This window comes from Mastigoproctus giganteus, chromosome 13 (genome assembly GCF_048544385.1).
Source record: "Mastigoproctus giganteus isolate SK-2022 chromosome 13, ASM4854438v1, whole genome shotgun sequence".
In the NCBI taxonomy this organism is placed as follows: Eukaryota; Metazoa; Arthropoda; class Arachnida; order Uropygi; family Thelyphonidae; genus Mastigoproctus; species Mastigoproctus giganteus.
This window is the reverse complement of record NC_143587.1, coordinates 41121383-41138089: the sequence shown is the minus strand read 5'-3', so window position 1 is coordinate 41138089 and position 16707 is coordinate 41121383. Positions and strand designations below refer to the sequence as shown.

At 35.6% G+C, this 16707-nt stretch overlaps 1 protein-coding gene across 1 annotated transcript in view; it reads left to right on the top strand.

The window, feature by feature from the left end:
• LOC150075985 (prolow-density lipoprotein receptor-related protein 1-like) overlaps positions 1-16707 on the top strand; it is a 1358636-nt gene that overhangs the window by 454009 nt on the left and 887920 nt on the right. The window contains 1 exon segment of the mRNA XM_090387555.1: positions 1966-2265. Within this exon segment, the coding sequence (XP_090243681.1) occupies positions 1966-2265 (300 nt within the window).

Below are 16707 nucleotides of genomic sequence, written 5' to 3'. Positions count from 1 at the left end.
ACAATGGCCAGGCTGGATTGTAAAGCACAAAGAAGATAATTCAGAATAAATGAAGTGATGAAAAAATATATGGAAGCCTGGAGAACAGCAGATAATCTTGAAAATTTGAGAATTTTACCTACCTAGGTTCACAGATAAATCAGTCCAACTCTATTACTAATGAAATTAAGTCTCATATCCTGAGTGGAAACAGATGTTTCTGTGCACATGAAAAACTATTGAAATCCAGAGTAGTGAACAGATATTTAAATTTAAGAATATACAAAAGTGTCACTAGACCAATTGTGACTGCCACTGTGCTGCCACTTTGTTAGGTACACCCACCTAGTAGCGTACAAGATGTAGATCAGAATGAACCATGAACTTGTCTTATTCCAGGGTGCAGGTATCGTCAGATTTGTGAAGAGCCAGAGACTTGCCGGGTTGGAATATGTTCTGAGAATGGATAATAGCAGAACAACTAAGAATATAATGAAATGGAAACCTATAGGTAGGAGGGCGAGAGGAAGACCACAAAAATATGGATGGATGACATAGAAAAAGAGTTAAAGATCACGAGAATAAGAAGTTGGAGAAGTTTGACTTCTGGGAGGGCTTATTGGTGGAACATTGTCGAGAAGGCTAAGACCCACCGTGGGTTATAATACCAGAAGAAGAAGAAACTGATGGTACATTAATAATGCTCATTATATTGGATATCTCTCTATAAGCCACATTCATAATAAAGGATTTTCACTTTAATTTGGAACTTGTTAAATTCTAAGTTATTTGAATTGCAATTATTGTAGAAGTTGATGTTGTTTTTGGTGTATTTTCCTGTCAACAAAAACAGTATCATTGTAATTACTGTTCTCAGAATGCCTAACAAATTGTTTCTTTCATTTATTCATACATGGAAAAATTAAAAACAATATCAGACTCTATATAAGAAATTTGATTTCAAAACGAAGTATATGTACAATTATTATGGACGCATATCCTTACCCAAACACTAAATTTTCACACATTTGAAATCCAGTAAAGTAGTTTAATTTTGATTATTGAAGCATTTTTATCAGTTGAACTACTGTTATATACAGAGGCACATTTATCAATTTGTAGGCCGTAGAGAAACCAACACATGGAAATCTTCAAAAAAAAAAAAAAAAAATCAAAATCCATATGCTGGCTAATTCAGAGAGATAGCAGGAAAAATTTTCAGTTAGACTCAAAATACTAATTTAAGGCCTCTTTTTTTCTTTTTTTTTTTTTTTTAATTTTTTTATTTATTTAAACAAATGGGATAAAGACTGTAGCATCCATGCACTGATAACCAGAGGAATCATCGACAGAACTCTAATATCTTTAAAAATAAGAATAATCAATAAATTTAAAAAAGTTATAAATGTGTACAAATTAAATAAAAAATCAGAAGAATATTTTCAGAGCCTCTAGGGTCTCTTTGTGAACCTCAGGGTTCCGTGGTGTGACTTTGACAACCACTATTCTCGACAGTTTATTAATTCATATTAAAATTTCTTAATATATATTAAGGCACAACATTCTAGACTTTTTTATGTTATCTGAACCTCTTTCATTGAAAATAACAAAACTAACATGACAGGATTGTAAAAATTATTATTTTTTTTCATTAAAAATTTCACTGACCTCCAACAGACTCTCTCTGAACCCACTGTAAAAAACCATTTACACATTCCTTATTTCTAAAGATGTTCAAATTAATGCAATAGAACCAAGTCCAAGTGTTGTCACAAGCCTTAGCAAAATAAACTGTGCCTTGCTTAACTGTTTCTTTAGTGTAGGCAAATTTATTTTCGCCCTGAGTATAGTTAATGAATGGAGAATATTTTCTGTTCAAATAAAAGTAAAATTGTATCATGATACTCTATGGAAAATTTTTAATCTTTTATAGCTTTTATCTTTATTAAATGTTTTTAATTTTTCGTTTTTTTTTTCTCCTTATAGGCCTGAGCATAGATTTTAACTCAATTCCAAATAAAGTGTTTTGGGTAAACCTTGGCAGCTCTACTATACAAAGCTTAGATCTGGATTCTCATCTGGTAGACACAATTTCTATCTTATTTTCCTCTATACTTAATCGTCCTTCAGCTTTGGTGGTCTATAATGATAAGTTGCTTTTTGCTACACAAGGAGATGGATGCATTCATGTTGTGAACAAAGAAAATTCCACAGAATATTCAGTATTGAGAAATAATACAGATGAAGTTCTTGCTCTCAAAATATATGATGCTTCTATTCAAAATGGTAATATTTCTGTTTTTACATTTGTTATTAATATATCCATAGAATTTTATATACTTTCAATGATTAATATATCCTTTCTGTGATTGATATTAATCACTAATACATTAATTAATGTATTATATTGATAAAGGCATAAAAGAAAAGCAAACTGCAGCTGTTATCAATCCACTGCAGGATGGAAGCCTGCTAAACAATTAATGTTGAGGGAAATGGACCATAATCTGCCACGCTGTTCCAGTGTGGGTTGGCAGATTGACCATATTTAGCAGTCAGGGGCTTAAACCCTGATCTACTCAGAGCATGTGCTACTACACTTCTACTCCTGACCACTTGGCTATGGAGACTGTTGATAAAGGCATAGCAGGCTTAATTCCTAATTTTGCAGATGATACAAAGGTGTTGGCAGGTTGATTGACAATAAACAGGGTGTTCGACTGCAACAAAATCTATAAATCTGATCTGTAGTGGGCTGTGAGGTGGCAATTGAAGTTTAACATTGACAGATGCAAGATACTGCATATTGGTAGCAGTAATGACAGAATAACATATTGAATAATACAATACTGAGAGAAGTGGAGAATGGAAAAAAAAAAAAAAACCTTGGGATAGTTGTGTAGCCAGATACGAAGTTCTCTGGACAGTGCGAATAAGTTACTATAACAGCTCATGAGGTATTGTCATGATATGTAGGAATTATGCTAGCAGTTAAAAGAAAGTAATTATACTTAGGTTAGTGGTTAGGCCACATCTTTATTGCTATATACAGGTCTGGAAACCTCATTTGAGGAAGGATCTGTTGGAAAGAGTGCAGGTAAGGGCAGTGAGAATAGTGACGGAAACTAAAAGGTATTTTTACCAAGAAAAGCTTCAGTTTTGTAAATTGTAGGGTCCAGAAACTAGGCACTCCAAAACTAGATATGATTGAGGTATTTAAGGTTTTAAATGGATTGTGTAAGCTAAACTTTGGTGGAAAACTTCCTCTTGCATAGACAACAGACGAGGTGGCATAAATTTAAATTGAGGAAGGATGTCACAGGAAAAATATGTGGAAATTTGCTTTCAGCCAGTGGGGTACTTGATTGTTAAAACAAACTTCCATCTGATGTGGAAGAGAGTAGTTTAGGATAAAGTTAAATTAAAACTAGACAAATTACACCGGTCTGCATGGTTTTCATTGTTTGTAAACTGATAGCGGGTTTTTAACTCAGTTTTGTATGTTGATTTCAGAAATATATATATACAGGGTGTCTCAAAAATATTGGTACAAACGTTTAGGGGAGGTAGGTAACATCTAAAGGAATGTGAATCGCATAGGAACCCATAACCGGAAATGTCACGGGAAAGTAGCAGCAGAGGCACAAGAAGCAGAAATGACAGAGGACAGTAATTAGTGGCAAATATTTATTTGACATAATATTAACAATGGAGTAGGAGATGGATGCATTTCATGATGTTACAACAGATGCTCGAAGGTTCCACCACGAGACGCGATGCATTTATCGGGGCCCCAATAAATGTACTTACACCAATTTTCAGCTCAGCAAAAACTGGCAAAATAACGGGAATAAAAACGGTAAAATATTACAAGAGTATAATAAAGTCAACTATAAAAAAACCACTAACAGACTTTGAAAAACTCCTAATAGAATGGGACACTGATCCCATAAATATTAAAAACATACACTCTATTTTCAATTAAAATAAGCAAGCTAAAAGCCCTAAATAAAGTATACCAAAAGCAAAAAACACAGAACAAACACCTCAACAGTACCCTCAAAGACATATTTAAATTCAGAATATGCATAAATTATGCCGTCCACACCAAAATAGAATACTGCTTAATCAAATTCCTAAACCAATCATATGACAAGGTAAGCATAAGTAACATCATAAATAATAATAAGAATTACCTACCCATTAAAAACACCCAAATTAATAAGATTAACAATCTGCAACTACAAAAACATGATAGATAAAATGAATGAAGAAGACCAAGTTTTTGAGAACGAGAGTAGCCTGTGCGGACTTAGCTTATTGCCGCTCCTGGAACAGAGAAGTTTTTTCTAATTTATTTTCTGTTTTATTAGCTTAAATTGGCATATTAACTTATTTTCTAGAGTAGCGTTATATTCCTAGTTACGATACTTAGTTTAAAGTTCAACTTAGATAGAGATTTTGTAGGTATTACTTAGTATCGGAAAGGGTATCAAATCCACGTGTTACAAGTTGCAGCTCTGTTGAATGAGAGCCTTTTTTTTAAACCATATTTAGCCAATTTATTAACCAATGGTTATATCAAATTATTTTCTGTAAGTAGCTAGTCAGGATCCTTAGTTTATTCTGAATTGAGACAGCGAGATTTGGAAATTAATCGATACTTAAGTGTCTGTAGATTTACCGTTCGTAAATTGCCGCCATTGTCACGCGATACAAAATATCTCGAACTAGATAGCATAAGCTTAGTATAGTATAGTACATAATATAATATTGTCAATTAATCAGTAAATCTATTAATCTTGTTGAACTTCATTGTCAATTAAATTGTACTTTTAACTATATACATATAACGACTTAGATTGCGTAACATAAATAATTAGCAAAAATAAACAATTAATACTTAACTTGATACGGAAGTTATATAAAGGGATTTCGTAGATAACACTCGATACTGAAACATAAATTTAGCATTATAACTGTGTTGGGATACAAGTTTAGGGTTTTAATTTTGTACTGAAATTGAAATTTTATTGAAATTAAATCGAAATCATGATTCAGACCAGAGCAGCAAAGCAAAAGGCTCAAGCTAATGGAAGTGCTGTGGCTCAGGGGAGAACTGAGGGGGGCAGTTGCCCTCTGAATCACAGCCTTTTAAAATGCACTATTTGCTTGATGTTTGTGGGGCAGTCAGGTATGGGACATGATACTGCCATCGGGAATGTGTTTGTATGTGCGCGTGATGCAAGGAGTGTAAGGAAATCAGGCGAAAACTCAGCATTGTTGTGGGCCTATATGAGAGCTTGAAGGACAGGGTGGATGCCCTCGAAGGATTAAAAGTGAGAGTCCCATCAAGCTCTCAGCTGCCCACACCAATGCCAGAGCTTGCACTTGGGCATCACGCAACACAGCGGCAACCCCCAAGGCAGAATGTGCTGGTCCCAAAGGAACTAGTAGTTGTTGGTGACTCTATTGTCAGGGAAATGGGAAACATGCTTTGTAAAAAGGATAGATGGAACAGGACCAGGGTATGTCTGCCAGGGGCAAAGGTTGATGATGTTGTAGAGCGGATATCATCTTTTAATGGCACAAAAGGTGATATAGTTGTACACGTTGGCATTAATGATATTAAGAGTAGAAGACCGGCGGAATTACTTAACAAGTACAGGCCACTATTGAAAAAAAGCCGTGAATTAGGTTTGAATTTGAAAGTGTCTGCAATTCTGCCCAGACACGATAGGCAGGAGTATATGATGAGATCCCTGTTGTTCAATTCGGCCCTGGAAAGATTGTGCAAGGCTCAAGGGGTAGAATTTTTTTCAGCCTGGTCTGTACTTGTTAACAGGAGAGACTGCTTCTACAGGGATGGGATACACTTAAATAGAAAGGGTGCAAGAATGTTTGCTGATGCTATCGAGGCAGTGTTAGATGGGTCGGAAAACTGCTAGATTGGGGGGAATACAAGGATTAATAGATTAATAGTAGCCACTGGCAGAGGTGAAAGTGATTCTTGCACTGCTTCTATTGGAATGAGCAGCAGCTTGGAAAATATGATGCAGGATATTTCAGAGACTGCTGGGAGTATTGGGGTACAAGTAAACTCCCTTGTACAAGTAAACTTTACAAGGGAGTCATTGGGGTACAAGTAAACTTGTACCCCAGTGACTCCCTTGTAAAGTTAGGGTAGCTAAGAAAAAGAACAGGTGCATGTATACTTGCATGTATAACAATGCTAGGTGTTTGGTAAATAAATTTGATGAATTTGAGGTATTGCTCAAAGCATCAAAGGCAGATATTGTTGGGATTTCAGAGAAGTGGTGTCACACAGATATAAGTAATGCAATACTGGAATTTGGGGAGTACAACGTCTACAGAAAGGATAGACAGGATAGGAAGGGAGGAGGGGTTATGCTATTACTTAAGAAACACATAAAATCCAAGGAAGTGAAGCCAGTCGACATCGCTGGACAGTGCAGTGTCGAGTCAGTTTGGTGTGACATAAGCATTGGGAGATCAAAATTGAGAGTAGGAGTGTGCTATAGGCCTAATGACTGTGATAATTATAATAAGAAACTGTACAGTGAAATAGAGTGGGCCAGTAAATCAGAGAGTCTTATAAAATGGGGATTTAATTTCCCAGATATTGACTGGAATTTGTGGGTTGGTCACACACACACTAGCAAGGCTTTTGTGGATTTATTGGATGATTGTTTTCTAAATCAGCATGTTCGGGAGGCAACTAGAGGGAGCAGTACTCTTGATTTGATTATCAGTAGTGATTCTTCATGCATTAAGAATCTGCAGATACAGGAACCACTAGGTGGCAGTGATCACAGTGTGCTGAAGTGGGATTTACTCAAGGAGATAACTACCATCAGGGGTAAAGGGAAGGGTTATTGCTTTCGTAAAGGCAACTACGATGGTCTGAGACAGTATTTAAATTCTATACAGTGGGACCAACTGATGATGTTACCAACAGCAAATACAAAACGGGAAGCATTCAACGAACTTATCTTGGAAGCTACTAGGCTTTACATACCAACTAAGAAATATTGTTCAAGGTTCAGGCCTAAATGGATGTCAGATGAACTAATGAGACATTTGGCAGAGAAGGAAAATGCATGAGATACATATAAATTAACCTAAAGAAGCCTATGATAGATATAAGTTGATCTGTAACCAAGTTACAAAGGAGGTAAGGCAGGCGAAGGCAGATTACGAGAAATCTTTGGCAAGGGATGCAAAGAAAAACAGCCAATCTGATTCATCCCCTTTCCTTCTAGAGTTTACTTATGTAAACTCTAGAAGGAAAGGGGATGAATCAGATTGGTCCACTTGATATCGATGGTTCAACTGTTCATGATCCTGCTTAGGTAGCTAACAAACTAAATCAATATTTTACATCTACATTCACACGTGAGGGAAGGGGAATGCCATAGATGAAGTAAACACTGGCAGTGAGCTAGATGATCTTGTAATAATTGAGAGTAAAGTGGAGGAGAAATTTTTGAAGATAAATACAAGAAAGGCACCTGGGGTGGATGGGATCTATCCAGTTATATTAAAGGAGGCAGCAAAGGAAGTAAATAATCCGTTAGCCATAATTAAGAGGACTTCATTGGACTCGGGGAGGTACCCACAGACTGGAGATGTGCAAATGTAACCCCAATTCACAAAGGAGGATCAAAGGCTGACACAAATAATTATAGACCTGTGAGTTTAACTTCTGTTCCAGGATAATTAATGGAAGCACTGGTTAAAGAAGCACTGCAGGATCATCTTGACAAGAATTCAGTTATAGCTCAGACACAGCATGGTTTTGTTAAGGGAAGGTCCTGCCTGACCAATTTGATTGGATACTATGATGTAGTCACAAAAGAATTGGATTCAGGGAATAACTTTGATATTATATATTTGGATCTTAGAAAGGCTTTTGATACTGTTGCACATGGAAGACTGATGCACAAATTGTAGCAGTGTGGCATTGGTGGCAAATTGTTGCTATGGATAAAGGGATGGTTGAGTGGCAGAAGACAGAGAGTGGTAATTAATGGACACTGCTCATCGTGGACTAATGTTATTAGTGGAGTCCCTCAGGGTTCAGTGTTGGGTCCATTGTTGTTTTCTGGGCGCCTCCGTAGCCAGGTGGGAAGGAGCAGCAGTGCGTAGCACACGCTTCTTGATTAGACCGGGGTTCGAGCCTGTCACCACCAAATGCGGAGGATGCGGAAAGGTCAGGGAATGACCACTGCATATCCCGGAGCAATATGGCCTTAGTTGCTAATGCTCCTAAAAACCAAATAACAAACAAACAATTGTTGTTTTCTGTATTTATAAATAATATCGATGATGGTATATCAAGCTTAATGTCCAAATTTGCAGACGATACAAAGGTTGGCAGGGTTGTTAAGGGCGCTACTGACGCTCTACTGCTGCAACAGGATCTGGAAAGGTTGAGCAGATGGGGTGAGAGGTGACAAATGAAGTTTAACATTGATAAATGTAAAGTACATATGGGAAACAGCAACCCCAGAGCAACGTATCAACTCTGTGGTACTACGCTGACAGTGGTAGAGAATGAAAATTACCTGGGGGTAATTTTGCAGGCAGATATGAAGTTCTCTGAGCAGTGCAGACAGGCTGCAAGAGTAGCTCATGGTGTCTTATCAATGATATACAGGAATTTTTCTAGCAGGGATAGGGAGGCGATTATTCCCTTGTATAAGTCAATGGTCAGGCCGTACCTTGAGTACTGTATACAGGTCTGGAGGCTTCATTTCAAGATGAATGTAGAGCTGCTGGAACGAGTACAGAGAAGGGCAACGAGGTTAGTGAACGGAACGAAGGGTTGCTCTTACGAAGAAAGGCTTAAGTTTTGCAAATTACAGTGTCTGGAGACTAGGCACCGGCGAGGTGATCTGATAGAGGTGTACAAAGCCTTGAATGGTTTGAGCATGCTCAATGCTGGTGGGATACTGCCTCTTGCTCCTAATAATCATCTGAGAGGGTATAAATTCAAATAGAGACTTCCATCCCTTGTTGAGGAAGTTGATATCCAAATAAATTTAAGGCTCAGCTGGAGAGGTATTTCGAATGAACGGAGGGGTGAAGTGGAAGGGTTTTTTATTTTTTTTTTGGCTGATGCTGCATAAGCTTGCTTTCTTGCATCATATGCCTCTGCTAATGCTAATGCTAAACGTGTTGCTGCCAAGAAAGTAAATATAAAGACTTCATTAATACACATTACAACCATATAATTACAGGCTACCTCAGCATTATCGAAGATAACGCACTTAGAGAGACCATGAAAAAGGGTACAAAATTCAGACCAAACACCCCAGTCAATTTGAAAAACATACGAAAATCGGTATACACAGATCTATTACAATTTGCATTAAACCGCATAGAAACAAAACGAACCAATAGAATCATTCCAAAACTGGATAAACACCACCACTGAAAGCATATTGAACAGTTTCAAAGAAAACAACACTACAAAAAAATGATAAACAAGATAAACAAATTAAACTGAGCAACTTCAACAGCAAAATAAAAGAAATACAAAACAAATTCATGATCACAAGCACAGACAAGGCAAATAATAACTTCAGCATTATATGTAAAAAATACTACGTTGAAGCTATCAAAGAGGAATTGAATCACAATGACACATACAAACATATAGGCACTAAACCAAACAGCATCAGTAAAAAAATCTTGGCTATGCCAAGACACGTATAGCACATGGCAATTTTATAGAAGTGCTCCTGCTATACTACCAATAATATCAATATCATAAAATGCAGCAAACAATATTAGAATGACCTCATCAAACTCTGTCAAAGGCAACTATGTACTAATGGGAGATAAGATATACATGCAATGCAGGGGGATAGCTATGGGTTCTAGCAGTTCATGCTCCACGGCTAACCTTTACCTGCACCACTATGAAAGCAGCATCACAGACAATATTACATTTTACAGATTTATTGATGACGTACTTGTGATCAACCATGACAATTTTGGAACAGTAGCACATTGTACAGTGAAACTTCTCCTAATGGACACCTCGTTAACGGACATCTCTCTACAACGGACATTTTCAAATTCCCCAACTCACCTCTATTGGTTTTAACGTGTTTGCAGCTTCTGTCTAGCGTACATTCTCTGTAACGGACGCGGACAGGCAATCTGCACTGTTTCGTTTAGATTAGCACTTAATTTGATCTCCCCATAATGGACAGCGGGCGAGCTCATGGCCCTTTTTCTAGGAATGTTTCTTCCACGTATTGCCTCAATCGTGTGTTTATTTTCTATTTCCGATTCTCTGGATTTTATCAAGGTTTACATCGCGGTTCTAAACCCTTTTTCAAGAATTTTAAGGCACGTGTAAAACGTTTGATGAATTCGGTGTGTGCAGGGGGTGAATATGGTCGGCCTTTCGTCTTTTCAGTTTCAGTTTTCAGTTTTGTTCAGTGTCGTGTGAAGTGCACAATGTCTTCTCGTAAACATTTAACTTTAAAAATGAGTCGAACTCATTAATGCGTATGATCGGCAAAAAAATAGTGTTCACAATCTCGCTGCAAAATTCAAAATCAGGAAGACGCAGGTAAGCGACATCCAAAAGAAAAAAAAAATTAACTGCTCAAACAATTTTAGCAACATGGAAATGATCAGGTTCAAAAATCATTCCCGAAAACTGTTGGACTTCAAATTGACAATGTTACGTATGAGTGGTTTTGTCGCGAACGTGCTAAAACAATTCCCATTAATGGGCCTATTATTAGGGAAAAGGGGAGTAAATGAGTTCAAAGCTTCTGTGGGATGGCTAGACAAGTTCAAAACTCGGCATAAAATTTATTGGAAAACCGGAAGTGGTGAAGGTGGATCTGTTGATACTGGGGTTTTAACAGAGTGGACCGTCAAATTGGAAGATTTATGTCGTGATTTTGAAGCTAAGGATATTTACAACTGTGACGAAACAGGGTTGTTTTTTAAAGCTCTTCCTGAAAAAACAATGAGTCTAAAAAACGAAAAGTGCCAGGGCGGAAAAATTTCTAAGGAACGATTGACTGTACTATTGTGTACAAATATGCTGGGAGACTTTGAACAACCTCTTGTTATAGGAAAACCACAAAATCCTCGTTGATTCAAGGGCATAAAGTTGAATCTTGTGAATGTTGACTGGAAGTCTAATAAAAAAGCGTGGATGACACGAGATATCATGAGCGAATGGATAAGTCACTTTAACCAAAACATGATTCGTCAAAACAGAAAAATTATTCTTTTCATGGATAATGTTGCATCTCACCCACACATTGAATTGTCCAACATTCAAATCGTTTTTCTGCCACCAAACACATCTGCAGAGTGTCAGCCATGGGATCAAGGGATAATAAAAAAATTTAAACTTCACTACAGAAAACGTGTTTTAAGACATCTCATTGCAAACATGAACGATGTAACATGTGCGAGTGACCTTGCCTTAACCATAGCACACGCTTCTTGATTAGACCCGGGTTCGAGCCCGTCACCACCAAATACGGAGGATGCGGAAAGGGAAAAGGTCAGGGAATGACCACCGTATATTCCGGAGCAATATGGCCTTAGTTGCTAATGCTTCAAAAAACAAAACAAACAAACAAACAACAAACAAACGAGTGACCTTGCAAAGAAAATCAGCATCCTAGATGCGATTCAGTGGATTTCCTCTTCAGTAACCGCAATTAGAAAACAAACTGTCGTGAACTGTTTTGTAAAGTCTGGCTTCTCAAACGCAAAAATTGAAGTTGTGAACAGCAATGTGGAGCACCAAGAAGAACAAGAACTTCAACATCTATTGATAATGTACGATATTTCAGCTACAAGTGACCCTGGCTACAAAGATATTGACTCGAACCTCACTACAGAAGATGGTGCTATAGATATCAACGACATTATCATCGATATTTTTTAAGAAGTTCCTCATGAGGATGAAGAAATGGAAGGAGGTCATTCTGTTGAAGAACATATTAACGACGAACCACCGATGAAAATAGAAGAAGCACTCATACAAATCAATCGTTTAAAAATGTTTTTCGCCGCTGAAGAAGATACTGAAGGACTTTCGATGGTTTCTTCACTCCAAACAAATGTTGAAAACAAAATTATCAGCCGGAAGAAGGTGCAGAAGAAAATAAGTGATTACTGTATGTATTTTTCTTAAGATAAAGTCATAATATGCATAGCACAATTGTATGTATATTATTTACGAAAATATTGTGCAAAATCTGTATATAATTTAATTTAATTTTACATTAAATGTTTAATGATTTTTCTTTATCTCTTGTGTATGTAATTGTATATTATTACAAAAATATTGTTCAAAATCTGTATATATTTTAATTTAATTTTACATTAAACGTTTAATGATTTTTCTTTCTTTCTTTTTTTTTTTTTCTCCCTCAGACTTCTTGTTAGCGGACACTTCTCTCTAACGGACACATTTTCGTTCCCCATGGCTGTCCGTTAAAGGGAAGTTTCACTGTATTTACCCAACAGACTTAACCATTGAACATACAAACCTGGATAACAACCAGCAATCAGTCTACTTAGACAGCGAAATCACTATCAACCATAACAAAATATATACACATCACTACGATAAGAGAGACCACTTTAACTTCAATACAATAAAACTCACCCACTGGGAGAGCAATATAGCAAAACATACATGGAAATATAATTAGAAATCAAACAAACAGGTTGTTAAAAATATGCAACAATATAAATAGCGTAAAGGTAGCCATTCATAAACTCATTAAAACTCTCAACATAAATAAAATACCCACCCAATACAGTAGTACCATATAAAAGCAGCCATACATGCAAATCTTAGAAAGCACCACATACATTCATTGAAAATAATCTAAAAATACCATAGCATTTAATAAAATTCCCCATGTTTATACTGTTTTTTGCACTCAGACGAGGCTCGTCGTCTGACCGCACTACAACCCTCAGCAAAAATCCCCCCCCCCAGATAAAAATAAGATAAAAATATTATAAAAGTATTAGAAAATGTCACCTAGTAAGAGGCTGTATATATGTATATAGCCATACCTTAGTACGTTACCAATGCAGTCGAGGTAAGGCAGAAACAAATGTACAAATAACAGTAAAAACATATGTAAATACAATTTGATAAGACAAACTTAAATCCCATTGTTGGCATATTTCATAAGGAATTAACAGAAAACCAACCACCCCCAACAACCAAATAACCCCCCCCCCCACAGCAGACATTAGCATAGGATGTCGGGGCCTGAGGCTAATGCACCACACACAACACAGTATAAAGTAAGTGCGACTGCACAGTAAAAAGCTTCACTACCTATATTAGAAGGCGGGAAATAACCCCTTTCTAATCTACAACTTCCTCAGGATAGTAACAGTAGGTAAGAGCCTTCACAATATCGGATACTTACCCGTTGGGCTTTGTGTCCCCTATCACAGTTTGCTGTAGAGAACGATTATAAAAATATAAACTAAAATAAAAACAAGTAATATAAAAAAAAATTTTTAAAGTCAATTCCTACTTAGATCAACAAAGAAAAATTTTATTTTAGTTACTTTTTATTAAATAATTACAATTAATATAAATATGTATATACATATGACAGAATCACAATATTAAGTGGCAAAATAGAAAGCGAATTTCCTTGCAATTTTCCATTTTCCTTTCTATATATGGTGTTGGACTATTATTTTTATTCACGTTTCATTTTCCATTTTGTTCCCTCCTTGATTCAGACTAGAACCCAGAATGAAAAAAGAATCTGAAAAAGAAATTTTTTTCCAGCGATCTACACGCTTCACTTATTCCTAAATTTATATCCTGCTAAATATCTTATATAAGAGAAATTTTTTTCTCCCATATAAAACTAAAATTAATTAATTAAATTTAATTAATGAATTAATATTTGAAAAAACTGTATTAACATCAAGTGTCATCCACTACAAGTTTAAAAAAATGTATTTGAACTTGAGTGGATGAATAACAAAAATTTATCAAAAAATTATTGATTTTCTCAAGAATTGAACTCGCATTCTTCACCTTCACGTGAAAAATACTGAAATCCTTGCATTTTACCGATTGAGCTACTGCCTGTTGATTTCAATTTTATTCCTAAATTTATATTGTGCTAAATATCTTATATAAGAGAAATTTTTTTCTCCCATATAAAACTAAAATTAATTAATTAAATTTAATTAATGAATTAATATTTGAAAAAACTGTATTAACATCAAGTGTCATCCACTACAAGTTTAAAAAATTTATTTGAACTTGAGTGGATGAATAAAAAGTATTTTATTAACGATTGAAAATTTGAACAAGATAAATAAATATATATAGGGAGAGTGTGACCTAATAGTAGGAATTGAAAATAAGTAAATGAAATATTTTAAATTTAAAATGTAAATTTGAAAATTTTAATTTAAAATTTAAAATGTAAATTTAAAATTTTAATTTAAAATTTAAAATATAAATTTGAAAGTTAAATTAATATAGCAAAAAGGCAAAACTGGTATAGGGACAACAGAAATGGGTAGGTATGAAACATTACATCAGATGGGCTGTCAATCCACTCAAAGCCCCCGAAAAAGTAGGGGTTGATGGCCACGTTATGGAATGTTCTATATTATAATATTATAATATATGTAAATGTATTGTTATTTAAAATTAGTATTGACTTAAACATAATTTTAGCTGAAGGTAATGAAAATTCATCAGTAAAGTGTAATGAAAAATTCATTATCATATAGTAATATACTTCTTAAAATTAATATGTATTGGCCATGCTGAATTAAGATAACCTAGTTGGGCTAACTTGATTACCAGATTTGTATACACAATAATACTTATATGTCAAAGCGCCATTAAAAAGGAAAAAAAACACATACACTCAATATATATATAGGCACGTATAATGTTCAATTGGCATAATTACAATGGCATTAACGTTGCACATAAGTATTCATTAAACTATAAGCTAAAATCTAACCTGTTATGCATACTAATAATAATATATATATATATATTTTTTTTTCCCCTATTAGATACCATTTTTTTCACAAATCACTTAAGTTGATGTGATGAGTTATATTATTGAATGTATTGTTAGGAGTAAATGCTGGAAATTTGTAAACTAAATCTTCACTCTGGCAACACTGCCTTCAGTAATTTGTTTCTTGACTTTTAGAGCTCCATGCAGGTGTGTTTATTGGTATGAGCTCAGTTTATTTTTGAGATTATCATCTCAAACTTGTGCTGAAAAGTAAGTAAAATATCTTTGTGCAAGTGTTTGAACAATCTGAATTTATTTTGTTATATTTTTGGCAGTTATGTAGTCCTCAAAAAACCACATAAGGTTACAGAATTTGTAAAAAACAAGAAGAAGAAAAAAAAGTGTATTGTGCTTATTTTGGAGTGAAACTCGGTGGCCAAGATAAACAGGGGACTCCACAAAGTTTGCCGAAGCTGTGTTGAAGCATTGAGATTGTGGAAAAATGGTAAAAAGAAAGCTATGCCATTTGCAGTTCCCATGATTTGGCGGGAATCCATAAACCAATGTGATGACTGTTACTTTTGCTTAATTCATGTAAATGGATATAGTGCAAAGAGTAAGAAGGGCATTGTGTATACTGATATTCCATCTGCCATTAGACCAGTCCCACATGGAGAACCTGATAATTCCATGCCCTTGGTTCTAGACTTAATTCAAAAAAACTTCTAGCACATGGGACATTTTTCTCATGGTACAGACACAGAGTATGAGAACTGGTCCCATACTTTTCTGAGGACAATTTTGTGATTTTTTGCAGAAGCATGGATGACTTAATAAGTGATATAGGAATTTTTACAATACTATACAGTTGGAGACTTCTTATTGACTAATCAAAGAGAAGTTTCAAAAGTATGTTGCTTCATAGTGAAAATAAATATGGATCAATTTCAGTAGCTCACTCTGTGCATTTGAATGAAGCATATGAGAACTTGAAAAGGTTGTTGACAAATATTAAGTATGAAGAGCATGCTTGGTCAGTCTGTGCTGACTTTAAAGTGATAAGCATGTTACTTAAACAGCAATCTGGCTATAAAAAAAGGCCTTGCTTTTATATGAGCGAGACAGTCGAGCAAGAAGTAAGCACCAGGATGTCAGGTCTGTTGGGGGGGGGAGATCTGGATCATAATTCATAAGGCTCCAGAACTGTCCTTCCACACTTGCACATCAAAATGGGTTTGATAAAACAGGTTGTTTCACAATCTGTTTCATCAGGAAGGTCCCTGTTTCAACTGCCTTTGGACTAAATTCCCATTGAACACCCAATCAAAGTATTTTTGTTGAACTTCAAATTCACAAACTGATGAAAGAATGAGATTTTGAGGGAACTATGAATAAAAGAGAAAAACAGGCATGAATTAGCTTCAGGTCTGTTGTTGAGAACTTCTTAGAGAACAACAAAAATCCAGGCTACAAGAATAATATGTTGGCAAACTTCAAGAAGCTGGACTGCAACACGAGTGTTAAGATACATTTTTTACACTCCACATCGACTACTTCACAGAAAATCTGGGAAATGTTAGTGAAGAACGGGTGAGAGGTTTCACCAGGACATTAAACACATGAAGATGTGCTACCAGGGGAAGTGCAATGTCAACATGATGGCTGACTATTGGTGGATGCC